The sequence below is a fragment of the Marmota flaviventris genome, chromosome 6 (genome assembly GCF_047511675.1).
Source record: "Marmota flaviventris isolate mMarFla1 chromosome 6, mMarFla1.hap1, whole genome shotgun sequence".
Lineage (NCBI taxonomy): Eukaryota > Metazoa > Chordata > Mammalia > Rodentia > Sciuridae > Marmota > Marmota flaviventris.
In genome coordinates, this window is record NC_092503.1 from 101,279,239 (window position 1) to 101,305,882 (window position 26,644).

At 39.8% G+C, this 26,644-nt stretch overlaps 1 protein-coding gene across 1 annotated transcript; it reads left to right on the forward strand.

Annotated features, from left to right (window-relative positions):
- The first annotated feature begins 2,073 nt into the window (after positions 1 to 2,073).
- LOC114095056 (glutathione S-transferase A4-like) lies at positions 2,074 to 24,133 on the forward strand. The gene is made up of 6 exons (XM_027938223.2): positions 2,074 to 2,167; positions 2,908 to 2,959; positions 5,887 to 6,019; positions 8,339 to 8,480; positions 22,175 to 22,306; positions 24,011 to 24,133. The coding sequence occupies exons 1-6, from the start codon at positions 2,081 to 2,083 to the stop codon at positions 24,131 to 24,133; spliced, it is 669 nt and encodes a 222-aa protein (XP_027794024.1). The 5' UTR covers positions 2,074 to 2,080.
- The last annotated feature ends 2,511 nt before the right edge of the window (positions 24,134 to 26,644 follow it).

Below are 26,644 nucleotides of genomic sequence, written 5' to 3' on the forward strand. Positions count from 1 at the left end.
CTTTATTTTTTGTTTGAAGGCAGCAGGATGGAGACCTGCAGGGGGTCCTCTGAATAAGACTTGTTAATTTGCCCCATTGTTTCTTTTGTGTTGCTGACTTCTTATGAACTAGTCAGTGCCTGGCTAATTTCTTCCTGTGTGTGTTTGTCCTGAAGTGTCCTTAGCAGGTTTGTGAATTCCTGTGCCCTCCTCTTTGTTTTTATTCCAAAATTTCTAAAATTTATTTTAACTGGCAAATAAAAATATGTGTATTAATTGAATAAATATGATGTTTCAAATAGGTGAAGGTTGCTCCTTCACCATTCCATGTGGGACACTGGGGGAGATCAGAGGATTCAGAAGTTCTTAGATTGAGGAGAGGATCAGGAGAGAACATGCTCTCCCTTCTTTCCTCTTCTCATCTGCTCTCCACATTCACTGTATTTTAAGGTTCATTTCCTGGTTCATTAGCGAGTCACTGAACCTAAACATGGTTTCTCTAATCAGGGAATTCTGGTTAACAAAGTGACTTTTTTTCCCTTAGTATCTCCGAAGACATTCAATGGTTGATTCTGTTTTTTTAAGAAGCTCCTGAAATATTCAATATGCTGTAGCTAAAGAGGCAATTTAAAAGGACTGAATCTTGACAGCAACCCAATATAGATAGTTCCCTGAGATAAGAAAGGAATCAAACTTCTCAAAGAGTTAAGCTGTAAGTAGATCTAATACGAATGAAACGGGACAGCTGTAAGGAAGAATGGCTTCCATGCACCTAAATGCACCTAAATGATTTCGTGAACCTTGTGGACTTTGCTGTCACACGATTGTGTGTTTAATAGTTAACTTTCATATCATTAATGAAGTTACTGATATTCCAGATTTTTAATATCTTGAGTCCTATTTGTGCAGTAACTTCCTCAAATTGGATTTTAGCGAGGGTATGATATTTGGTGGTTTGGCCTCTTTCTGGTTTGGGGACCATGGGAAATGCTCTCTTGGCAGCCAGGGCAGCATAGTGTCTCCATGGATGTGCTCCTCAGTGCCTCCTAAGCACCTTCTGAGCCAAGTACCACAGGCACTCTGCCAGAAGTTGGTATCTTTTGCTGTTCCTTTAAATGAAGTGTGCATTGTTGTATTTAGAGTAGGAGGGGCAAAGGTGAGAAAAGGAGACCAAAGAGTTATAGTACCTTCAAAGCTCCTGATTTTATCTCATATGATCACTGCAATAATCCTGTGAAACCAGTACGGTCACTAACAACAGCTATGTTGGGCTCTGGCAACAGTGAGATAGAAATGCTATTAGGTACAAGGGCTTTATGGACTCTCTTTGAAGGCTGCAGATGGTGCTGGGAGATTCTTCCCAGTTGCAGGTAAGGACCTGTAGGCAGACAGAGGTTAAGCGAATGAGATCTAAGGTTACCCAGCTTATTGATGACCAGGAAAGAACCTGAATCCAGGTCCTGTCTAGGCCTGCATTTGTGCTTGTATCAGTGCTCCAGGAAATCTTGTGACAGCAGCCAAACCATCCCCTGTTCCCACAGAATGCTTCAATCCAAATGCCTCCTTGTTGCTGTCGGAAAAGGTTTTCTTTTACAGTCATTCATGAAACCATTATATTAACTCCTGGTACCTTTCAACAAATATCAGAGAACATCTTTCAAATCTACAAAAATACCTTGATGCCTTGATATGTATAGTTTGTTCTTTCTAAAATTTTGACCTAGTCCACTTATAGAGTATTTCATGTACAATTTAATGTACAATCTAATTATAAAGGCTACTAATTCTGCTCAAGAAATAGAACATCGCTGGCATCATAGAATATCAAATGTCCCTCCCCAGTTGCAACCCCCTTCTCCTCCCAGGAGGTAACTTCTATCCTGTTTCTGTGATATTTATTTCTTACTTTTCCTCATAGTTTTACCTCCTGTGTTTGAGTCTCTACAGAGTAGGTTTGTTTTATGTGCTTTAACATTGCTATAAATGAAGACATAACATATGGTGTGTGTTAGTTAGTTCTAACTAGTTAGTTAATTAGTTCTTTAAAAGTCATTTTCTTTTTTTAAAATTTTCCCCTTTAGGAAACTCTGAGCCAAGAGTCATGGCAGCCAAACCCAAGCTCTACTACTTTAATGGCCGAGGCAGGAGGGAGTCCATCCGCTGGCTGCTGGCTGCAGCTGGAGTGGAGGTTGGTTCCTGATTGGGAAGAGGAAGTACGGTATCTGGGTGGGTGTGCAGTCCCCCTTCCCCCTTCAAAATTCAGGATTGTTGTATCTACTCTTTCCCTTTCCAACTGTTTTCCTTTTAAGAGATAAGGGAGGGGTAGGGGTAGGAAAGGAGTTGGGGATCTGGAAGTGATCTGGAAGCTTTGTAGGAATGAAGGGATCTTAGTGGATCTCAAGATTAAGGAGAGAGAGGAGACCCACATCTGACTCATCTTCTCCACTGGGACCAGCTGATTTTGGGGGGTCATTTCTGTCTGACTACAGCACCTCAGTCATGTAATACTCATGGCCACCAGCTGGAACCTTATACCCAGCTAAGTTCTCCCCTGTGGGACCATCCCTTAACACTGAATTCCCTCTCCACTGACTTCTCTTAAGTGTCTCAAAATTGTTTTTTGTCGTGCAAGTATAGACTTATGAAGGATCAGGCCGAGGGTCAGGCCAGTGAAGCACCTACAGTGCAGAATTTAGGGAGGCACAGCTTCTCAGACCTTAGCTCTTATGCCCTAGGTGTCTCATTAGTTAGTCCCAGCCTTAATCACGTGTCCCAAAACTGCCCTGCTCCTCTTTGAGTCAATATTTACATTCCATCAAGGACCTTGCCTTAAAGACAGTGATCTTAGAATCCTTGCTTCATGAGTGGTGGAGCTGCTAGGGAAGTTTGTCATAAAGTTACAATAATGTCTCTCTGTTCTTTATCTAGTTTGAAGAAGAATTTATTGAAACAAGAGAACATTATAAGAAGTTGCAGAAAGGTGAGTCTAGGTTAATTCAATGTTATTAGAAAAGATAGAAACTTGTTTCTGGAAACATTCATTCTGATATAGAACACGGGGCTAGAGAATGTCAGCTATGAGAAAAGGCAAGCACACAGCATGCTGGCTAACATTGATTGATTGGTTCCTATGTCCCTGGTGTACAGCTAGATGCCTTCTCTGCATCAGCAATTCAGCCTTCACAAATACTCATCAAGGAGGTTATGGTGGGAAACTCAGTTAAGCATGGACTCAGCAGTGCTGAATGCTCAATAATCCCCTCCCACTGAAGAACACTTTTGAGAATTCTTAAATGGTCACCCAGGGGATCCAAGGGGAGGAAGCTTGAGGGAGTATTCTCTACTTCTCACAGTTCACTTTTAATTTTTTTCTCAGATTAACAGAAACCATTTTTATCAAATCATAATAGATAATCCACAATGTAGAACTCAGACGGTGGAAAATATTTGATTTTTTTCACTAAATATTGACCAAAGAAAAAGACCTTAATTATTACAATTCCCTAGGTAAATTTCCCACACTGGGAGAAAAGTCTAGCATTTTAATAGTATTTCTTAAGTTTCTAACAGATACAATGTTATTGTCCTTATCAAAGAAAACACAAGCGAGCATCCCCACTGTTGTTGATAAACAATCATGACGTTTGTACAAATTATTTTTAAGAAGGCCGTTCAGCCAGTCGTTAGCAGACTGTCACTGATAAACTGTATGATTCTGGGCAAGACTTTTAACTTCTCTACCTCTCTGTCTCTTCTCCATAAAATAAAAATAATCTCAGTGGTGGTAGATTATAGTGTACCAGTAGATCTTAGTGACGTGGGGAAAGGTCTGGTTATCCTTTCCCTGATTCTTGTTCAGGAACCTTATTATCGGTTATTCCTCTTTATTTCTGCCTTATTCCACTCCAAGCAAGGAGAGGCCCCGATACAAGTATGGGCTAAATATATACAAATTGAGTAAGTGACTAGCTCCATATGCCATTCCATGAACATTCTGGCAGGAAGTGCTCCCTAATATTCTCTGATATACCCAGTCCTTCCTGAGCCTGTAGGGCAGCTATTGCACTGGGAACATTCTCCTGGGCCTTACTGTTGTTTGTGAACAGGAAGCAGGGAGGCACAGCAGAGAGCGCCAAATGAGTCAGAAGGCCCACTTCTGTTGGCCTCGCCATCCCTGAACTGTATGAATTTGGGCAAATCACATTCACATCCCTTGGCCTCAGCAGTGTCTTCTATAAAATGAGGGAATTAAACTAAGCGATATCAAAGACCCTTTCCTGCCCTCTAAATCTGAGATTTAAAAAATCAGCCTAAGATCATCAACTCCTAGAAGTGGGCATCAGTAGTAATTTAATGTTTGTGCCACTCACAAGCAGTAGCACATGCCCAGCTGTTAGGGGTTCATTCAATATTGAACAAATGTGGAAATACCTTCAGAGAATGGAGGCTTTGTATCCTCCCCATTAACAATAGTACTGATATTTCCAAAGCTTTAACTTATTCTTACTCAAAGAAACTGGGTAAGAGGGCAGAACAGATACTTACAGATTGGAAAATAGGCTCAGAGAAGTCAAAGACTTGCCTAATTCATCTAAGTAGAAAGAGACGTTGGTTCTCAGCAGCTGTCACTGGTTTTGGGGGAGGTATTCTTCCCACAGTCTTCTACTGCCTCCCATTGAATCTAATAGGAACATCATTAGAAGTTGGGGGAATCAACCCAGATCTTTGCCAATGCACTAGTGAAGTCTGATTCCTATTCTAGATAACATTTCTTACAACAATGTGCAGATATTGTACAAATTCAATAGCTATTAATTTCTTCAAGACTCCATGAAAAGAGCACCAAATTAGAATATATCTCAAATGCACTGTAGTCATATGCTGCACAATGATGTTTTGGTTGACAGTGGACCACATATATAATGGTGGTCCCCTACGATTATATCGCCTAATGAGATCATAGTCATCTTAGGTTGTACAAGTACACTCTATGATGTTCATACCATGATAAACCTGCTTCACAGTGCAGTTCTCAGACTATATTCCCATCACTGACCAGTGCTTGACTTATGTATGTAGGCAATTAGTTACAAAAAAAAAGAGAATTTAATTTTTATTTCACTGAATATTATTGGCAGTGTTTGTCTTTTACATATCTCATTTTATCTTCTCAAAATCCTCCTAGATAGACACGACTGCTATTTTAGAGACAGGAATCTCAAGGTTAGATAAGTAATTTGTCCAAAGTCACAGGGCTGGAGGGGGCTAAAGCTGACATTGAACCCAGGTGTGCCTGGGTTCTTGCTGTCACGTCCATTATGCAGCTGTGGATGTTTTGCATGAGACCACATGTACTTTGGGAAGAATGCAGAATCCCAGACTCCTACCCTGAGAAATAGGGAGGGCATTTTTTAACAACCCTCACCACAGATTTATTCAGCCTAAATGTTGAGAACCAGAAACACTTATACTCTAACACAGTTAATGTGGAAAGTCTTTAAAAATCAAGATTGACCAACACACAAAAATACAATAAAATGCATTTAAAATTTTGTCTTTTAAAGATCTCATTTTATCTTTCCAAAATATTGCTGGAGGGCTGGGGTTGTAGCTCAGAGGTAAAGCACTTGCCTACCATGCATGAGGCACTGGGTTCGATCCTCAGCACCACATAAAAATAAAATAAAGATATTGTGTCCACCTATAACTAAAAAATGGCTCCAGACCTAAAATGGTGAATCTGATGCCAAAATCTTGCTAGATAGACATTAGTGCTACTGAAGCAAACAGAAGGCATTTCTTCAATTACTGGGATCTGCAACTCATCACTTTGGCTGAAAACCAAAAATCACTCAGTGGACTATCCTTCATCAAAGAATATCTTACCTTTCTTTGTTCAAACTACAGATGGATGCCTGCTTTTTGGCCAAGTGCCTTTGGTTGAAATTGATGGAATGATGCTGACCCAGACTAGAGCCATCCTCAGCTATCTTGCTGCCAAGTACAACTTGTATGGGAAGGACCTGAAGGAGAGAGTCAGGTACCATACTATTCATTCCTGTACTTGAGTTTTGTTCAAGCTTCTGTAGTTCTGCATCAACTGAGACCTAGTTCAAGTGTACCTTTCAGCCTGGACTGAAGGGAGAAAGCTAGGGGGATAATGGTGACATGCTGTGCTAGACCTGGCATGTCCTATGTAGAATTCTGAACAAATATTCCACATCTCCCCTTGTGTGTGCGTATACTTCATAGTGGTCTGCATGTAGCATTCTCATATTCTCTACTAGCAACATATGTTTTCAGAAGATGACTTGGTAAATGATTCTACATGCAGGTGGAAATAACTGATTTGACAAATAAATATTGAGCATTTTATCAATGATCTATTTATCATAAGTAACACTGTGTAACATATCATCTTGATACAGTGATTTGGGGCTGGGGTATAACTCAGTGGTTATAGCATGCCCTGCATTTAATCTCTGGTGCTGCAATATAAAGAAAGAAGGTAAAACAGAGCAACTTAAAGCAACAAGCATTTATTATTGCTCACATGTCTATGGGTCATCTTAGTGGTTGGTTTTTCTGGGCCACACTTGACTTACCCCAAGTGGCCTTAGACATATGATGTGGTCAGCCAAACAGTAGCCATGTGGCTCTGGCTTTGGGTGTTGGCTGACTTTTGGGAGAGAAAAGGGCCATGTGTCTCTCATTCTTTCATCTTGAGCTTGTACTCATGGTAGCTAGGCAGGGTTCTGAGAGGAAGAGTGAAAGTACACAGACCTCTTAATTTCTGGGCTCAGAACCGGTTCCGCATCATTTTCACCTCATTTTATTAGTCAGAGAAAGTCACAGGGTCAGCCTGGGAAATAGGCCTCACCTCGGATGGGAGGAGCTGCCAAGACTTCTCATATATCTATTGGAGGGTGAAGGATTGCCACCATCCCCCACCTCCCATCTATGTAACATAAGCATCTTCTCTGCGTTCCACCTTGCTAGCCCTAATAGAGGATGATTGGATTATTAGCCCTAAAGAATAGTTTCATGGTGAATAAGTAGACTTAAGACAAAACTTAAGACTTGCAACTATAAAACTTTATCTGGATTTTGGGTCAAGTGGCCTTTTCTTTGGACCCTAAAATCTTATTACCATAAATGTGGAATGGTGGGATGGTTAGTATACATAGAAGACAAGCTAGAACAAAGCCAAGTTCAGTGTTTAGAAAAAGGAGAGCAAGTGCATAAAGTAGAAATGTACAAAGTCCATAAAAAGGAAAAGCCCACCCAGCTTTCCCACCTCTCCATCTTTAAGACAAGTTTGTCATTACAGCCTGCAATCCCGAACCTACATGGTCCAGGGAGCAATGTCAAACAGTGTGTGAATGAAGCTCTCTGTAACCATGTAAATAAGTATTAATATGCAAAAGCAGTCTCTTTCTCATTGTTTTGATGTGTATTTTTCATTGTTTTCTTTCCTTTAAGATGTGTGCGCTTAGCTACAGACAAAATCATTGATATTATTTCTTTAGATTAGACATAGACTATAATAGGCAAGTGGGTCAGATGGCAATCTAACATGAAAGAAAAATGATTTGTAATCCAGATAGTGCAGTAAAAAATTATTATTCTTTTGTGTGCTGTTAAAAACAAAGAGACTACAGAAAATCATTAAACTAATTTTTTTGAATACTTGACACATAATGGGGGATACAAAGACCATCAGTAGAGCAAACTGCCACAGCAACTCAATGCACTAGTTGGCCAGTAAATAACTGTGATGCATCTACCTTTATTAGTTTTTTTTAAAAAAATGTCTTTTAAAAGAGTGCTTTTCAATGAAAAAAAAAATTAAAGGGAATGAAAACCAAACTGTTTATGTGACCTGCCTGGCTTTCTTAGTTTCCAGGTATATGGAAGACCTGTTAAATAATCTATCTCCTCTAAATTGATGAGAAAGTTCTAGTATTAAAAGTTTTGTACTTTTGATAAACTTATGAGTTCAGTTTTTAAAACCATAATAACCCAAGCATTTGCTTATGGCAGATTTCAACTTAAAGGCATCCATCAATTCTGTTTTTTAAATTGGTGCATTTAATTGGTGCATTATTTATCAGGATAGTGGATTTTATTGTGGTAATATTTATGTGTACATACAACTGTGATTTCATCAATTTTTTCATACATCCTTATATTCAATAAACATTTCCAGAGACCCTACTACATTACTTGGCTGGATCTGGTAACCAAAATTACTTATGAGAATGGGAGCTTAAGGGAAGAATCAAAAATTGTTTGTTCCGATGACTATTTAATATACCATGGAGTGTTAGACCAGGAAACCATGTATCTGTTTTGTCAGGATTGACATGTACACTGATGGCACCCTGGACCTGATGATAATGATTGCATGTGCTGCATTCCAACCCCCCAAGGAGAAAGAGGAAAACTATGCTGAAATTGTGAAGAAAGCTAAAAACCGTTACTTCCCCATCTTTGAAAAGGTAAGCTGTAGGAACCCAGAGCTTTTATTTCTCCTGTCACAAAGAATACTTAAGAGTCAGTATGTGAAAAGCCAAGAGGATCAAAACTTTAGTGAGGATTCTAGAACAAACAACAGGTGAAATTATAGAGCCCCCAACAAAACAGAATTGGAATAAGGCAAGTGCAATTTCTTTTCTGATTTTTAAAAATAAGCCATCAGCCCAAAGAGTCACCACTTGAATTTGCTGTCAAGGTGCATTTTTAGGCCTAGTAGCGGACAGTAATTGTGCCTCAATCAAAAGACAAAAATCTGTTAAACTTAAAACTTGTCTGAAGCCATTCTGTCATGAATACCAGTGACGAGTGTGCAGCTGGTAAAGGTCCAAACCTCCAGGGCAGCCTGGGGAGCAAGAAAAACTTGACAGTGTAGCTTCCATTGTTATGCCAGATTTGTGGGACCCTAATAGACCTCCAGGAGCCGAATCCGATGCAATCACACAATAGTCTTTATTGCAAGCTCGAGCCTGGACTCAGAACCGTTCCCAGCGCAGAGGTCCCAGGGAGTGAGTCCCAGTCCTTTGTTCAGTGAGATTTTATAGGTTTTGGGGGATACTCTATACGTCCCAACATCACAGCAAATCATTCCATACCGTGGGAAAATCAAATAACAACTCTTAACATTGATTAGCACATTCAATGGCGGGAACAAGTTGGGTAGGGGTGATTGGTTAGTACAAGAGGGGGATTCGTTTGAACTGATTGGTTTAGGCCATGAGGGGTGTATGTGCTAAACTACATGGTTTCCCAACATGTTATTAACCACCATAAACTACTTGGGGGTCATCTGGCATTCCAGGTATTTTCCCTGTCTTATGCTAATTGGAGGTTGCTAGGAGGGTTGCTATGGGTCCTCACCTAGCCTAACCGAGTCAGGGACACCTGGAGCCAGCAGACCTCTCCCAATATTTACAGACAACTCAGCAGGGTGGGTATGTGCTTAGAGTGCTCTGTGGGTTTTTCCAAGGACAAGGGTCACGCCCCCTTCCTTGGACAGGCTTTGCTCTGAGGTAGAGGTTGGTTTCTCAAAAATGGAGTCACATTAGTTTCTCACCATAAATAAAGGTTTTGCTGGACAATAGAGTTTTGCCAAATATATTCTCAGCCTTAGCCTTAGGAGAGATTGACTTAAAAATGAGTAAACTATAGTGAAGAATTCTGTCAGTACTGCAGAGTTCTAGATAAGCAAATTCTGGTAATCTAGGGACAAGGTATAGCACGGTTGAAATACCTTCCATTTAAAATAAGAATATGATCATTTGAGTTGTAGTATTCAGTGGGCCATGCCATACTGCAGATTTTGAAATCAGCAAATGGCTTACTTCCCAAAACATTTAAAAATTGTTCATTCAAATCAGGGTTGAATTTAACTCCATTTCTTGCAATTAGTGCATTTCTTAAGTTTCCTAACCTATAAGGATCGCTTGCCTGCTTTTATTCTTCCTTCTCTCTGTTTTTTTTTTTTTTTTTCCCTATCACATTTGTCCTGGAGTTTCTCTCAGGCTGGATTTCAGTCATTGCAATGTATGCCTTTAGTCCTAAATATCTTGTAAATTGGAAGTTAGGATTAGAAGGTCCATCAGGTTCAGATTTAATTACTGTGGCTAGAATACTTCCTAGGTGGTGTTGAGTAGGTTATCAGAAAGCACAAGCTGCTTGATTGATGTTCTTATGATGTTAACGTGATAAATAATAAATGCCTAGATAACATTGATTTATTAGTGGATACAAAAAATATTCACACCTCCATCCTATTAGTCTTTCTTGGAGTATTTTGTATAAAAAGAATCTCTGCCTCATAATACATTTGGTTACTCTGGGATGTGGTTTATGTAGGCAAGGGAGATAAATGCTTAATTCTTTTTATTTTCCACTTAAAAGAAATTAACTACCTAGCATTTTCAAAACAGAAAAATGAGTTTATTATTATTTTGTTCCTGCTTTTTTTCCATTAAGTACCATTATGATACTATTTATCATCATGGATGTAAACATACTGTTTAAATAATTTTTTTCAAATCTCTTATTTTTAAAAAAAAATTTTGTAGTTGTGTATGGACAGAATGCCATTATTTTATTTGCTTATTTTTATGTGGTGCTGAGGATTGAACCCAGTGCCTCACATATGCTAGGCAAGTGCTCTGTCACTGAGCTATGTATGTACATAGGAAAGTCATGTCAGATCCATTCCACTGACTTTTCCTTTCCCCAATACAAAAATCCCCAGTCCAAACCTCTTACTTTTAACGAAGCTTAAGTATTATATATTTTGGCCAGAGGTAGTTCCTTCAAGTTTTCTCCTGTTTTTTTTTGACATAGCCCCAGGAACTTTTTAGTTCTCTGGTATAAAAGGGTGCTCCTTCTTTATGCTAGAAATCAGCTATTTTTCCAAGGCACTCTGGTCACTTTTGTGTTTTCTAACTTTTTTTGTGTCATAATATTCATAGAGAATGATTATATTTTAATGGCTTTGGGTCAAGCAGACCAAGCAACTGACAGCTGGAGGAGACTGCTTTGGGGGCTCATTCCCTCCAAGCCCTGCTAGACCACTTCATGAGATGGGGTTCCAATTCTCAGATCTCAACCCACAGCAGTGAAGCATAGGTAACACTTTGTTGATGCATTCTGGGATGTCAAAACCTCTTTAATCAAATGTTGAATTATTCAGAACACTCACTTATAAACTATTTTATTTGACTTGGAGTTGCACGTCAGTTTTTAAAAATGTACTTTGGTGTCTAGTTTATTCCCAAGAAACCTTTAGTAAAATGGAACTTATGATTCATTCATATACTAGCTGTTCTTTCTGAAGTAAGTAGACACTAAATACTTGATTTTAGTCTTTGAACAGGACTGTGTCACTTCTACTCTATAAGAGAAGATGTACTAAATAATTTTCATTGTATTTTGAATTTAAATGCAAGGCTAGTAATTTCCTTGTGTTGAGTTAAAGGACTAGAGATTATTTTTAAAAGATGTATCACCCTGAAAATTTGGGACTTGGGTGTGTGTTATTTTTAATTACCAAGCCATCTTTATTGATAACTCTTCTGATCAAGAATACATATTCTAGAGGCTGCTGGTGGCTAAATTATTCTTTCTGGGGCTTTGGAGGGATCTTTCTTTCTGTGAAGGTAATGGTCCTGAGCAGAAAACAAACCCTGCTTCTCTGAGATAACCAAGATACTTTTGACAAAAATCTAAAAATATTTTCTATAAATCAGGCATGGTGGTGCATGGCTGTAATCCCAGCTACTTGGGAGACTGAGGCGAGAGGCTTGCAAGCTTGAGGGCCAGCCTAGACAACTTGGTGAGACCCTTCTCAAAAAGAAAAAAGAATAGGGATGGAGATGTAGCTCAGTGGTAGAGCACTTTCCCACCATGCATAAGGCACTGGGTTTAATTCTAGCAGCAGCAGCATAATTTCCACTTTAACTTAATGTAGACTACTATATTTTAGAATATGAGTCCCAGCTTTTACATTCAGAGATTAAATTTTGTTTCTGAAAATACAAAAAAGTTTAAAAAATTATTTTATAAAGAGATGCTAATTATAAAGAGTAATTTCTACATTCTGTCTACATTTCTATTTTTGTAGTATTTGGAAATGAAGAATGTGGAAAGAAATAAATCACTTCTACCTCTCATCACCGAAATATAAATGTCAATATTTTTTTTAAAATCTTTTCAGTTTAGGGTTTATTAATAAAATACTCCAGGAACTGAAGTTCCTGGATTATTCTAACACAAAAACATCTTCAAGTGCATATCATTAACATAATCAACTGTGCTGCCATTCGCGGATTGTTTTTTTTTTTTAATTTTTTATTGTTGGTTGGTCAAAACATTACAAATTTCTTGACATATCATATTCCACACTTTGATTCAAGTGGGTTATGAACTCCCACCTTCACCCCATACACAGATTGCAGAATCACATCAGTTACACATCCATTGATTTACATATTGCCATACTAGTGTCTGTTGTGCTCCGCTGCCTTTCCCATCCTCCACCTTCCCCCCTCCCCACCTCTCCCCTCCCCTCCCCTCCTCTCTCTCTACCCCCTCCACTGTATAACCCTGAGGGTCTCCTTCCATTTCCATGCAATTTCCCTTCTCTCTCCCTTACCCTCCCACCTCTCATCCCTGTTAAATGTTAATCTTCTTCTCCTGCTCTTCGTCCCTACTCTGATCTTAGTTACTCTCCTTATATTAAAGAAGACATTTGGCATTTGTTTTTAGGGATTGGCTAGCTTCACTTAGCATAATCTGCTCTAATGCCATCCATTTCCCTGCAAATTCTATGATTTTGTCATTTTTTAATGCAGAGTAATACTCCATTGTGTATAAATGCCACATTTTTTTTATCCATTCGTCTATTGAAGGGCATCTAGGTTGGTTCCACAGTCTTGCTATTGTGAATTGTGCTGCTATGAACATCGATGTAGCAGTGTCCCTGTAGCATGCTCTTTTTAGGTCTTTAGGGAATAGACCAAGAAGGGGAATAGCTGGGTCAAATGGTGGCTCCATTCCCAGCTTTCCAAGAAATCTCCATACTGCTTTCCAAATTGGCTGCACCAATCTGCAGTCCCACCAGCAATGTACAAGTGTACCCTTTTCCCCACATCCTCGCCAGCACTTGTTGTTGTTTGACTTCCTAATGGCTGCCAATCTTACTGGAGTGAGATGGTATCTTAGGGTGGTTTTGATTTGCATTTCTCTGACAGCTAGAGATGGTGAGCACTTTTTCATGTACTTGTTGATTGACTGTATGTCCTCCTCTGAGAAGTGTCTGTTCAGGTCCTTGGCCCATTTGTTGATTGGGTTGTTTGTTCTCTTATTGTCTAATTTTTTGAGTTCTTTGTATACTCTGGATATTAGGGCTTTATCTGAAGTGTGAGGAGTAAAGATTTGTTCCCAGGATGTAGGCTCCCTATTTACCTCTCTTATTGTTTCTTTTGCTGAGAAAAAACTTTTTAGTTTGAGTAAGTCCCATTTGTTGATTCTAGTTATTAACTTTTGTGCTATGGGTGTCCTATTGAGGAATTTGGAGCCCGACCCCACCGAATGTAGATCGTAGCCAACTTTTTCTTCTATCAGACGGCGTGTCTCTGATTTGATATCAAGCTCCTTGATCCATTTTGAATTCACTTTTGTGCATGGCGAGAGAAAGGGATTCAGTTTCATTTTGTTGCATATGGATTTCCAGTTTTCCCAGCACCATTTGTTGAAGATGCTATCCTTCCTCCATTGCATGCTTTTAGCCCCTTTATCAAATATAAGATAGATGTAGTTTTGTGGATTGGTTTCTGTGTCCTCTATTCTGTACCATTGGTCCACCCGCCTGTTTTGGTACCAGTACCATGCTGTTTTTGTTACTATTGCTCTGTAGTATAGTTTGAAGTCTGGTATTGCTATACCACCTGATTCACACTTCCTGCTTAGCATTGTTTTTGCTATTCTGGGTCTTTTATTTTTCCATATGAATTTCATGATTGCTTTCTCTATTTCTACAAGAAATGCCGTTGGGATTTTGATTGGCATTGCATTAAACCTATAGAGAATTTTTGGTAATATCGCCATTTTGATGATGTTAGTTCTGCCAATCCATGAACAGGGTATATTTTTCCATCTTCTAAGATCTTCTTCTATTTCTCTCTTTAGGGTTCTGTAGTTTTCATTGTATAAGTCTTTCACCTCTTTTGTTAGGTTGATTCCCAAGTATTTTATTCTTTTTGAAGATATTGTGAATGGAGTGGTTGTCCTCATTTCCATTTCAGAGGATTTGTCGCTGATATACAGGAATGCCTTTGATTTATGCGTGTTGATTTTATATCCTGCCACTTTGCTGAATTCATTTATTAGCTCTAATAGTTTCTTTGTAGAGTCTTTTGGGTCTGCTAGGTATAGAATCATATCATCTGCAATAGTGATAATTTAAGTTCTTCTTTTCCTATTTTGATGCCTTTAGTTTCTTTCGTCTGTCTAATTGCTCTGGCCAGTGTTTCGAGAACTATGTTGAACAGAAGTGGAGAGAGAGGGCATCCCTGTCTTGTTCCAGATTTTAAAGGGAATGCCTTCAGTTTTTCTCCATTCAGAATGATGCTAGCCTGAGGCTTAGCATAGATTGCTTTTACAATATTGAGGTATGTTCCTGTTATCCCTAGTTTTTCTAGAGTTTTGAACATAAAGGGATGCTGTACTTTGTCGAATGCTTTTTCCACATCTATCGAGATGATCATATGGTTCTTATTTTTAAGTCTATTGATGTGGTGAATAACATTTATTAATTTCCGTATATTGAACCAGTCTTGCATCCCAGGGATGAATCCTACTTGATCATGGTGCACAATTTTTTTGATATGTTTTTGTATCCGATTTGCCAGAATTTTATTGAGGATTTTTGCATCTAGGTTCATTAGAGATATTGGTCTGTAGTTTTCTTTCTTTAAAGTGTCTTTGTCTGGTTTAGGTATCAGGGTGATGTTGGCCTCATAGAATGAATTTGGAAGTTCTCCCTCTTTTTCTATTTCCTGAAGTAGCTTGAAAAGTATTGGTATTAGTTCTTCTTTAAAGGTTTTGTAAAATTCTGCTGTATACCCATCCGGTCCTGGGCTTTTCTTAGTTGGTAGTCTTTTGATGGTTTCTTCTATTTCCTCAATTGATATTGGTCTGTTTAGGTTGTCTATATCCTCCTGACTCAATCTGGGCAGATCATATGACTTAAGAAATTTATCTATGCCTTCACTATCTTCTAATTTATTGGAGTATAAGGATTCAAAATAGTTTTTGATTATCTTCTGTATATCTGAAGTGTCTGTTGTGATATTGCCTTTTTCATCCCGTATGCTAGTAATTTGAGTTCTCTCTCTTCTTCTCTTCGCTAGCATGGCTAAGGGTCTGTCGATTTTGTTTATTTTTTCAAAGAACCAACTTTTAGTTTTGTCAATTTTTTCAATTGTTTCTTTTGTTTCGATTTCATTAATTTCAGCTCTGATTTTAATTATTTCTTGCCTTCTACTTCTTTTGCTGTTGTTTTGCTCTTCTTTTTCAAGGATTTTGAGATGAAGTATGAGATCATTTATTTGTTGTTTTTTTCTTTTTTTAAGGAATGAACTCCAAGCAATGAATTTTCCTCTTAGAACTGCTTTCAATGTGTCCCATAGATTCCGATATGTTGTGTCTGTGTTTTCATTTATCTCTAAGAATTTTTTAATTTCCTCCTTGATGTCTTCTATAACCCATTGATCATTCAGTAACCTATTGTCATTCTCCAAGTGATGTATGCTTTTTCCTTCCTTCTTTTATCGTTGATTTTCAGTTCCATTCCATTATGATCAGATAAGATGCATGGTATTATCTCTACTCCTTTATATTGTCTAAGAGTTGCCCTGTGACATAATATATGATCTATTTTTGAGAAGGATCCATGTGCTGCTGAGAAAAAAGTATAATTGCTTGATGTTGGGTGGTATAATCTATATATGTCAATTAAGTCTAGGTTATTAATTGTGTTATTGAGTTCTATAGTTTCCTTATTCAACTTTTGTTTGGAAGATCTGTCCAGTGGCGAGAGAGGTGTGTTGAAGTCTCCCATGATTATGGTATGGTGGTCTATTAGACTCTTGAACTTGAGAAGAGTTTGTTTGACGAACATAGCTGCACCATTGTTTGGGGCATAAATATTTATGATTGTTATGTCTTGTTGGCGTATGGTTCCCTTAAGCAGTATGTAGTGTCCCTCTTTATCCCTTTTGATTAACTTTGGCTTGAAATCTATTTTATTTGACATGAGTATGGACACTCCTGCTTGTTTCCGAAGTCCGTATGAGTGATATGATTTTTCCCAACCTTTCACCTTCAGCCTATGTATGTCTTTTCCTATCAAATGCGTCTCCTGTAGGCAGCATATTGTTGGGTCTTGTTTTGTGATCCATTCTACTAGCCTGTGTCTCTTAATTGGTGAGTTTAAGCCATTAACATTTAGGGTTATTATTGAGATATGGGTTGTTCTTCCAGCCATATTTGTTTATTTATGTTACTAAACATGGCTTGTTTTCCTCTTTGATTATTTTTCCCCCCTTTACTGTCCTACCTCCCACTGTTGGTTTTCATTGTTATTTTCCATTTCCTCTTCCTGTAATGTTTTGCCAAGGATGTTTTGAAGAGATGGTTTTCTAGCTGCAAATTCTTTTAACTTTTGTTTATCGTGGAAGGTTTTAATTTCATCTTCCATCCTGAAGCTTAATTTCGCTGGATACACAATTCTTGGTTGGAACCCATTTTCTTTCAGTGCTTGAAATATGTTATTCCAGGATCTTCTAGCTTTCAGAGTCTGTGTTGAAAGATCAGCTGTTATCCTGATTGGCTTACCCCTAAATGTAATCTGCTTCCTTTCTCTTGTAGCTTTTAAAATTCTCTCCTTATTCTGTATGTTGGGCATCTTCATTATAATGTGTCTAGGTGTGGATCTCTTATGATTTTGCACATTCGGCGTCCTGTAGGCTTCTAGGATTTGGGATTCTGTCTCATTCTTCAAGTCTGGGAAGTTTTCTCGTATTATTTCATTGAATAGACTGCTCATTCCTTTGGTTTGGAGCTCTGTACCTTCCTGTATCCCAATGACTCTTAAGTTTGGTCTCTTAATGTTATCCCATATTTCTTGGATGTTCTGCTCATGGTTTCTTAACAGTCTTGCTGAGCTGTCTATGTTCTTTTCCAGTTGAAATACTTTGTCTTCATTGTCTGATGTTCTATCTTCTAAGTGTTCTACTCTGCTGGTAGTATTCTCCATTGAGTTTTTAAGTTGGTTTATTGCTTCCTGCATTTCTAGGATTTCTGTTTGTTTGTTTTTTATAACCTCTATCTCCCTGTATAGTTGATCCTTTGCTTCCTGGATTTGTTTGTGTAATTCATTGTCGAAGTGATCTTTCATTGTCTGATTTTGCTGTCTAATGTCTTCCTTGATACTCCAGATCATCTGAAGCATGTATATCCTGAATTCTTTATCTGACATTCCATCTGCTGCAGCTGTTACCTCTTCTAAAGTTGCGTTGACCTGCATTGCTTGTGGTCCTTTCTTTCCTTGTCTTTTCATACTGCTTGCGTATCTTTCCTGCAGGCACGGGCGGCGGCTCTGCTCTCTCCTTATTCCAATTGGGGTGTCGTGGCTACCACGCCGGCAGGTCACTGGGCCTGTTCTGGGTGCTGGCGGCGGCTCTGTTCTGCCCCTACTCCAATTGGAGTGACGAGTGTACCACGCCGGCAGGCCACCGGGCCTGATCCGCCGGTCGGTTGCAGGTTTGCCTACCCTGCAGGCACGGGCGGCGGCTCTACTCTGCCCCTACTCCAAATGGGGTGACGTGTCTATCGTACCGGCAGGCCACTGGGCCTGTCCCGCTGGTCGGTCGCAGATCTGCCCACCTTTCGGGCACGGGTGGCGGCTCTGCTCTGCCCCTACTCCAGTTGGGGTGACGTGTGTACCACACTGGCAGGCCACTGGGCCTGACCCGCCAGTCTGTCACAGGTCTGTTTACCTTGCAAGCGCGGGTGGCGGCTCTGCCCTGCCCTCCTACCACGCCCATGTACCACTGGGTCGCGGGTCTGCCCACCTTGCGGGTGCGGGTGGCGGCTCCGCTCCACCCCCTCTCCAATTGGGGTCACTCGGTCACCACGCTGGCGAGCCGCTGGGCCTGCTCCGGGTGCTGGCGGCGGCCCAGCTCCTCCCCTCTGGCTCGACGACAAATTGAGGAGACTCGGGTGTCTGTGCCTCACCCCCCCTACCAGGAGACCAACTGCTTATGTCACCGCTGGTATTGATGAAGTTCTCTCCTCCGCCGCTTTCTGATGACATCAGATCTCTGCCATGTTGGTATCCTATGCGAATGGCAGCATTTCGTTCCCCTTGCCGGGCAACCAAAGCAACAGGTGAGTCCTGACCGGCCCTCAGCAGGACCCAGACCGAGAAGCAGTTTCCGTGGGCTCCTAGCTCTGGGCCAGGGCAGTTCCGGGAGCCGGAACTCGGCCGCTCCGTGCTCGGTGTAAGCTCCAATAAGAGTAGGCTCCAAGAAGCAGTCCCCGCGCGCTCAGTTCTGGGAGCCGGAATTTGGCCGCTTAGTGCTCGGTGTATGCTCTGATAGGAGCAGGGTCCAAGAAGCAGCCTCCGCAGGCTCCCCAGCCCTGGGCCAGGGCGGTTCCGGGAGCCGGAACTCGGCCGCCCCGCGCTCCGTGTTCGCTCCGCTAAGATCAGGTTCTAAGAAGCCCCCAGGCACTGAACCCTAGCAATCTGTCTGCAAGCCGCAGGCGAATGGCAGCCTGAAATTACCTGTTCTATGGCTGAATGAGCTGCGGTCAGTCGAAAACAGGGATGGTGACGTCAGCTTTCCAACATGGTGGCTGCTGGCCTCCTCTGTGGTCTGACCGGTGTGGAGAACCGAGATGGACCGCTTCCTTCCCCCGTCTCGAACCCAGAATTCAGCCCTGAGTACGGTGCTTGCACGGCTGGCAGAAACTGCAGCGCTGTATCCCTGCGTCGCTATCTCCTCGTTTCCCAGCGCGCGCTGCAGACTCTAGCCGCGGGGCGATTTGCTGAATAAGCAGTGTTACCCTCCGTGCGACAAACCTCTCGCGTTTGAGTCCCCGTAGCCTATCCTCGTGCGATGGAAATCCTTCCTCCAGGTTCCGGAGCACCCCACTATTGCTGGAAATTCCTAACAAGATAGCCTTTAGCCGTCCTGACTTGTCATACTCCCACACAGTGAAGCAGCACACGGGGGCAATGCACTCCCCTCGCTGCCATCTTCCAAAGTCCTTCAATATTGTTTTCACATATTTCCTCCCAGTTTTTCACAATGTATTTTTTGTTTTTTTATAGATTTCTAGATGACTATACTGAGGATAATTTTCATCTGTTAGTTTTTTATTTAGAAGACTTAATTTTTTGACATCTTATTGGTTATTTTAATTATACATGACAATAGAATCCATTTTGACATAATAATAAAAACATGGAATCATGTTCTAGTTCAGACCCCATTACCTCTCCTTCCCCTTTTCTCCCTTGACTCCTTGCACATTTCCCTGTATTGATCTTTCTTTTATGTATCCAGTTATTTTTTAAAATTAATTTCTTGAGGATGTACTTGGTGGTGGGACTGTGGTGTATTCATGTATGTACATAGGAAAGTCATGTCAGATCCATTCCACCGACTTTTCCTTTCCCCATCCTCCTTCCTTTCCCTTCAATCCCCATTGTCTACTCCACTGAACTTCTATTCTGTCTTCCCACTTATTTAGAAGACTTGCAAAAGCAGAACTTCTAGGTATGTACTAGGCACTAGCAAATGTCAATACTTACTTTCATTTTCTTGCTTAAGAGCTTTTATTCTCTTTAAAATAAATCTATAGAGATAAAGTCTCCTTTGGACTACACTCATATATTACATTCCCTCCTCTCTCCCTCCCCAGAGGTAACCACTGTCAGGAATGTCATGCAAATAAATTCTTCCTGTGCACTTAAAAAGGCAGAGACCTGGCTTTGATTGTTGAAAAAAATTTTATGAATATGGATTTGAAAATATTTTATGTATACAGAATGATATTATAAGTTTGTTCTACAAGTTGCTTTTTTTCCCCCAACCAACTCTTAAGTTTTTGAGCCATTTACACGAATGTCATTACTAGTAAATTTGTATTTAACTTTTTCCATTTTATTTTGTTTTCACCTTGGGAGGACAAAACTTTTCCTTGGCTTCCCCCCTTTCTTTTCTAAGTCTGGTTAGGTCAATCAGGACTTCTTCAGATGGATGTTTCTTTCTTAAACTATCAGTCACTATCCTCTCCTCATAAGAGGAAGCTTTGGCTTCCCTCCAAATTTCTCCTCTTCCTCTTTTTATGTTTTAGTTGAATACTATTTTAGATTTTTCTTTTTTTGTATCCGGGAATGAACTCAGGGCTCTCAGCCACTGAGCCACATCCCCAGTCCTATTTTGTATTTTATTTAGAGACAGGGTCTCACTGAGTTGCTTTAGCACCTCACTTTTGCTGAGGCTGGCTTTGAATTTGTGTGCACCCGTCGGAGTACAACTTTGTCTTCTTCTTTTTTTATTTTTTTTCCACATTTTTTAGTTGTCAATGGACTTTTTTTTTTTACTTATTTATTTATATGCGGTGCTGAGAATAGAACTCAGTGCCTCACACAAGCTAGGCAAGCACTCTACCACTGAGCCACAACCCGAGTCCATGTATAACTTCTTAATGTACTTTTAATACTATGTGTTTACCTCTAGATTTGCTTTTATATATCTGCTTGATGTTTCATTTCAGACTGAAGACTCTTCTCCCCACACACTTTTTCATTCTGGAAAATTCTATACTGATTGAATTCCTTCTGTTCTCTTTGTTCTATCTTTCTGCACTCTTATTAGATACATGTTGAAATTTCATTTTAATGTTCTGTGTCTCGTAACTTTTCTTTCATATCTCAGTCTCTTTTTATGTGGGTTTTCTCGTATATATATGCCAAATTGCTGATACTTTAAAAAAATTTCTCAAGCCAGCAGAGTGGTGCACCTTAGTGGCTTTGGAGGCTGAGGCAGGAGGCTTGCGAGTTCAAAGCCAGCCTCAGCAAAAGTGAGGTGCTAAGCAACTCAGTGAGACCCTTTCTCTAAAAAATATACAAAATAGGGCTGGAGAAGTGGTTCAGTGTCTGAGGGGCCCTGAGTTCAACACCCCCAAAAAATTCTCCATTGAGTTTTTATTAATCAATGTTTATGTCTTTGATTTCAAAAATTTTTCTTCTACTTTTTCAAATCCATATCTTTTTTTCCTACATGCCATTCTTTTCATTATCTCTGAACATTTAAGCATTTTAAGCCCTTATTCACTGTAATTTTTGGCTCTATGGGTCAAAGTTCCTTTTCATGAGTGTTTTGCCTCTGTCTTGGATGAGTTGAGTTTCCTTATGTGTGATGTTAATTTAAGTTAAGCTTGTCTTCAGCGAAAATTATACCCACCCCCATATATTATAATACAAATTTTGTCTTTGTTCTGGTTAAGAAACTCTAGAAGTCACTGATTTTATCCTTTTTTTTTCATCAACATTGACATTTATTTTTTGTTCTTATATGTATCACAGAAAGAGATAATGCCTGAATTTATCTTTGTTCCTTATTTGTGGAGTAACCCATATTTTATGCATTGCCATTCAAAGATTCCCCATAGAGATTATTTATACTCATTTTTTCTAGTAAAAAAATGAGCTTTTTTGTGGCTGAGGTTTGGGCTGCTGCTATCCCATTGGTGACTTCTTTCCACCTGTGGTAGAGCAGTCAGGTGTTAGCTATGTGGCTTTTGTGACTCCCTGTACTGGTGGGTATAGTTTTACATAACCACCTACCTCCAAGCTTGTAACAGGAGCCCAGTGTTGGCACTTCACCATCTAAGGGACCTTGACAATCACCAACCAATTTCCAAAAGATCGTGCCAATTTTCAACTTGTAAAAGGGTGTTGGTTACAACCTATTCTTGCCAGCATTGAAGATTATCAGTAAATCTGATCAGTGTGAAGCTTTTATGCTTTTTAAGGTGTTTAGCCAGGCAAAATAGTCTTTCTAATTCCATTTGGTAATCTTTTTCTTTCCTTTCTTTCTTTCTGTAGATTCTGAAAGATCATGGAGAGGATTTTCTCGTTGGCAACAAATTCAGCTGGGCAGATATACAGCTGTTAGAAGCTATTTTAATGGTGGAAGAATTTGATGCTCCTGTCCTCTCTGACTTCCCGCTGCTAAAGGTACTATATTAACATCCCCAAGAAGCCCAGGAAAACATGAGCAGAAACAATGACAACAAAATGTGTCTCCAGGTCAATCTCAATACTATTTCAAAATTATTATTTTATTCAGTCTGGTCATTTTCTCTTGCTTACTCTATAGGGTCTGTTAGGAGATAAAACCTTATGATGGGAAAATAGATGTTTTGATTTCTAACATGAAAAATTAGTACTTTCTCCTTGTTTTCTTTTTATGCGTTGAGCATTTTTTTTCCTGATGAAACAAGACTAACAAACTTTCCTCTCCAGCTCCTACCAGACAGTCCTGCCCACTTTTAGTCCCCGTGAGCCTGAGCCCCCTACACAGTCCCTCCATTGCTCAGAGTGAAGTGTGCATGTGGCACTGCTATCCCTATCGCATTGTCTGACCCTCAGACAGAAGCCTGTCACTGAGGCCCTGACCCAGACTCTGTGCGATTCCTTAGAAACATCTTGTCTCATGGGTAATTGTGGGTTTTATAATTTAAGAATAGAATTTTTTCTTATTATAAAAGAAATGCAAGTTCATGTAGCTATGATAGACATTTGCCTTAATCAAAAGAAGGGGAAAACAAAGATTTATAATCCCTGCAGCCAAGTGTTACTGGCATGAGGGCATGAGACTTCCTGACATATTATTTTTCTTAATATAGGATTATGCCAAATATCGTTTTGTGGCTTGCTTTTAAAATTCTTTTCAATTATCAACAAATTTTCTTCTGCAATACTTTTACTTTCAGTGGGCAATGGAATAATTTTTTTTTTTTGGAAGAATGGAAGCTATATAAAAAGGACATAAATTGAGAAGTCTCATTTTCACCACTGCCCTCCCATTTTCCTGTCTCCGTAATCATTTTTACAGAATTCTGCATATCCTTTCAGTGCTCCTATTTATGCAGATATCAGCAAATATGAAAATATATTCTTGTTTCATCCTCCACTTTTGTATACACTATATAAAGTACTATATATTCTGTTCTGCTCCAGTTTTTTTTTTAACTAAAAAATACATTCCAGAGATGTTCCCCATCAACAAAGGGAACTTCTATTTCTCTTTCTTGTTATATAGTATCATTTTAAATTGCTGACTTATATTCCTTGTAGAAATATAATTATATACATATCACAATTTGTTTATGTAACCAATTCCCCTTCCTGAATATAGATTATTTTCTGTGTTAAAATTCTGATAACTATTTTCCTTGCTCACAACCCTACTTATTCTCGTATAATAAATTCCTAGAACAAGAATTGATAGGTAAAAAGCATGAATATGTTATAGTTTTTGATATGCACTGCCTGAGTGTGATGTCTTTTTTTTTAAAGAGAGAGAGAGAGAATTTTTTTTTAATATTCATTTTTCAGCTTTTGGCGGACACAACATCTTTTTTTGTATGTGGTGCTGAGGATCAAACCCGGGCCGCACGCATGCCAGGCGAGCGCGCTACCGCTTGAGCCACATCCCCAGCCCGACAGTGTCTTTTTATTAAGATAACTCATGCTCAGTACACTGGCAATTGCATCGCTCTCCCAGGAACATCCAGAAATGCATTGAAGGATTGACTGTTACAACATACCAGGCTCTGCATACTAAAGTCTAAGCACCGTCCTCTTGTGACAAAGTTCTGATTTTTCTAAAAGGTCATGAGATCTATGGAGGCCCTGATTTTACTATTTCTTTTTCAGGCATTTAAAACAAGAATCAGCAACATTCCTACAATTAAGAAGTTTCTACAGCATGGGAGTCAGAGGAAGCCGCCCCCAGACAGCCACTATGTTGAAGTTGTCAGGACGGTTCTTCAGTCCTAATGGCAGCAGGTCTCGGGTGGCTTCAGATCCACTTGCAGCATCAGTGCATGCCAGCTATGGGCACACCAGAAACAAACTGTAAATTCTAGGAGTGAAACATTTAAAAAGAACAAACTATGCTGCCATCAACAAATGCTGATTAAATGCAGTATAAAACCATTCTGTATGTGAGGTTTTTCTTCAGTTTGTCAATTGTGGATGGAGGTCTAGAATTTTTATGAAGTCAATGTTCTGCATAAATAAATAAGAGGCAGACATATTCAAGGCAGGGAACTACATGCAGCATTCTTCATGCTGTCTTCATCAAGATTCTGACCACTGGGGAAAGAGTGACCACACATTTAGGGGAACAGGATCTCTCTAACACCCACACTGATTTCTGAGTACTTTAAATAAGAAAAAAAAAGTAGCAAAGGGTGAAGTGGGATTAGCTGGTTCTACTTAGTAAGTCCTAGGGGGAAGTAAGGAGGAATGGGAATGTCCAGGGAACCCTATTTTGAAACTTTGGGAAAAAAAAAAAAGAACTTGGATAACTAGATGACACTTTTCCACCAAAGACTGGGTTTTGCTTTGATTTAAAAAAAAAATCCCAGATAGCACTGAGATTAAGATATAACCAATGAATATTCCCTTATACAACTTGACCATAATATTTCTCAGCCTTGATATATTTTCTTTAAGGACTATTGTTCCCAAGTTGTATGATTTGGAGTTCAGCCCCACATAGGGCTCATTTGATTGGGAGGATAGAAGAGCTGGTTTAGCGATGGAGCTTCTCTTAAGGACAATGATACAGGCACAATTGTGGTTCTTGGTGGTGTCTGGTCTGGAACAAGTCTCCTGCCAGTGGTTTAGAGTACATGACTCTATCTGCTCCAAATCTCGCTGGGACATTCTGTCAATTTCTGATCGTGTGTCTGGGTACATATCCTTACTTGTAAAATGATCTGGTGACACCAGATTGCATGGCATTTTCTAAGGGCATGACCTAGTACATGACACCCTGCCCCATTCATTATTCTTTCCCTTTCTTCCGACAATGGATTGATCAACAGAATTATGACAAACCTGGGCATTCACCATTCCCTTTGTTCCAGTCCACATGAACCTAAGTTCCTGCTCCCAGCCTGGTTTTCTGTATTAGTCAACTTTGTGTCACTATAATGAGGTATCCAAGACAAATTAATTTATAAAGAGAAAAATGTTGATTTTGGCTCACAGTTCTGGGTGTTCTAGTGCAAGACCAAGTGGCTTCATTGCTTTGGTGAGGATGGTACATCATGGTGGAAATGTGTGGTGGAGCAAAGAGGGGAAGGATCGGAATTCTACAATCCCCTTTGGGAGCACACCCTCAATGACCCAAGGGCTTCCCACTAGGTCCCTCCTCCTAAGGGTCCACAACAGCACCACCTTGGAGATCAGGCCTTTAACACAAGAACTTTTGAAGACTATTCATCCAATCCACAGCAGCAGATGATGGTATTTAGCTAATGGCCCAACTTCATCCCCCAATTAGAGAAAGCCATTGTTGATCAGCAGCTGCTTAATTAAAAAGATATGGAGCAAGACAGAAAGAGACAAGACTACCCAGAAGACTCCCTCTCTGTGGGACAACTTTCCTCTGACCTCTACCAAAGTCAAGTGTCTAATCTTACAGACATTAAGTAGGAAAAGAAGAAATAATTTTCTAATGACTCAAAACTGTACAATATTTTTTTTGGCAATTTCTTGAATTTTCTTTTTATAATGATCTAGTTAAATAATCCAAAGAGTTTATAAGGCTATGCAGAGAAAAATAAAATCCTCCCTTCTTCCTGGGCCCTTACTGTTTGGGCCAGTGCCTCCCTCAGACTTAGCCAAGTCTGTGTGGTTGAGCTCCCCAAGCTGCCAGGCAATTTTCCAGGGTTCTTGATTTGTCAGCCCTTAGGCCTGACCTCAATCTGGCATACTGACATGTTCTCAAAGAACACCCCAAAAGCACCAGACCACAAACACAGCCAGCCAGCCATCACCAGAGCTTGCTGCACTGTCCCCTGATCTCACAGATGCCACTTGATGTTTTTGCAGTTGCTTCTTGACTAATGATGGATGTGTACTCCGGCAAACCCGTTGTTAGTTGAAATATTGTTAAGACAGAAATGCAAAAGGTCCTAGCTCAGCAACACAGCACACTGTAGGGCATGGTGGTTTCCTCTCATGATCTGGAGCTGTGGCTTCCTGCTGCCACTGGCCAGCCTCACAAGAGAGTTATCTCACTACATACTGCTAGCTTGGGAAAAGATCAAAATTCAAAATTTGAAGTATGGTTTATACTGAATTTGTATCACTTTCGCAGTATCATAAAGTCAAGAATTGTAAGTCAAACCATTGTAAGTCAGGGACCATCTGCACATCCTAACCCTTCCTTTGTGGTTCTCTTTGGCTCCACCACCCAACTAGTAGAAGTAACTATGGTTGCCCAAAGAAGAGTGAACCTCAGAAAAAATAATATCATAAAGGAGTATTCAAGGC

Excerpts from the sequence above, each read along its gene's own strand:
- LOC114095056 (XM_027938223.2), top strand. The coding sequence starts at position 2,081 with ATGGCAGCCAAACCCAAGCTCTACTACTTTAATGGCCGAGGCAGGAGG. Across the intron at positions 2,168-2,907 it reads TGGCTGCAGCTGGAGTGGAG|TTTGAAGAAGAATTTATTGA; the intron begins GTTGGTTCCTGA and ends TTCTTTATCTAG. Across the intron at positions 6,020-8,338 it reads GACCTGAAGGAGAGAGTCAG|GATTGACATGTACACTGATG; the intron begins GTACCATACTAT and ends CTGTTTTGTCAG.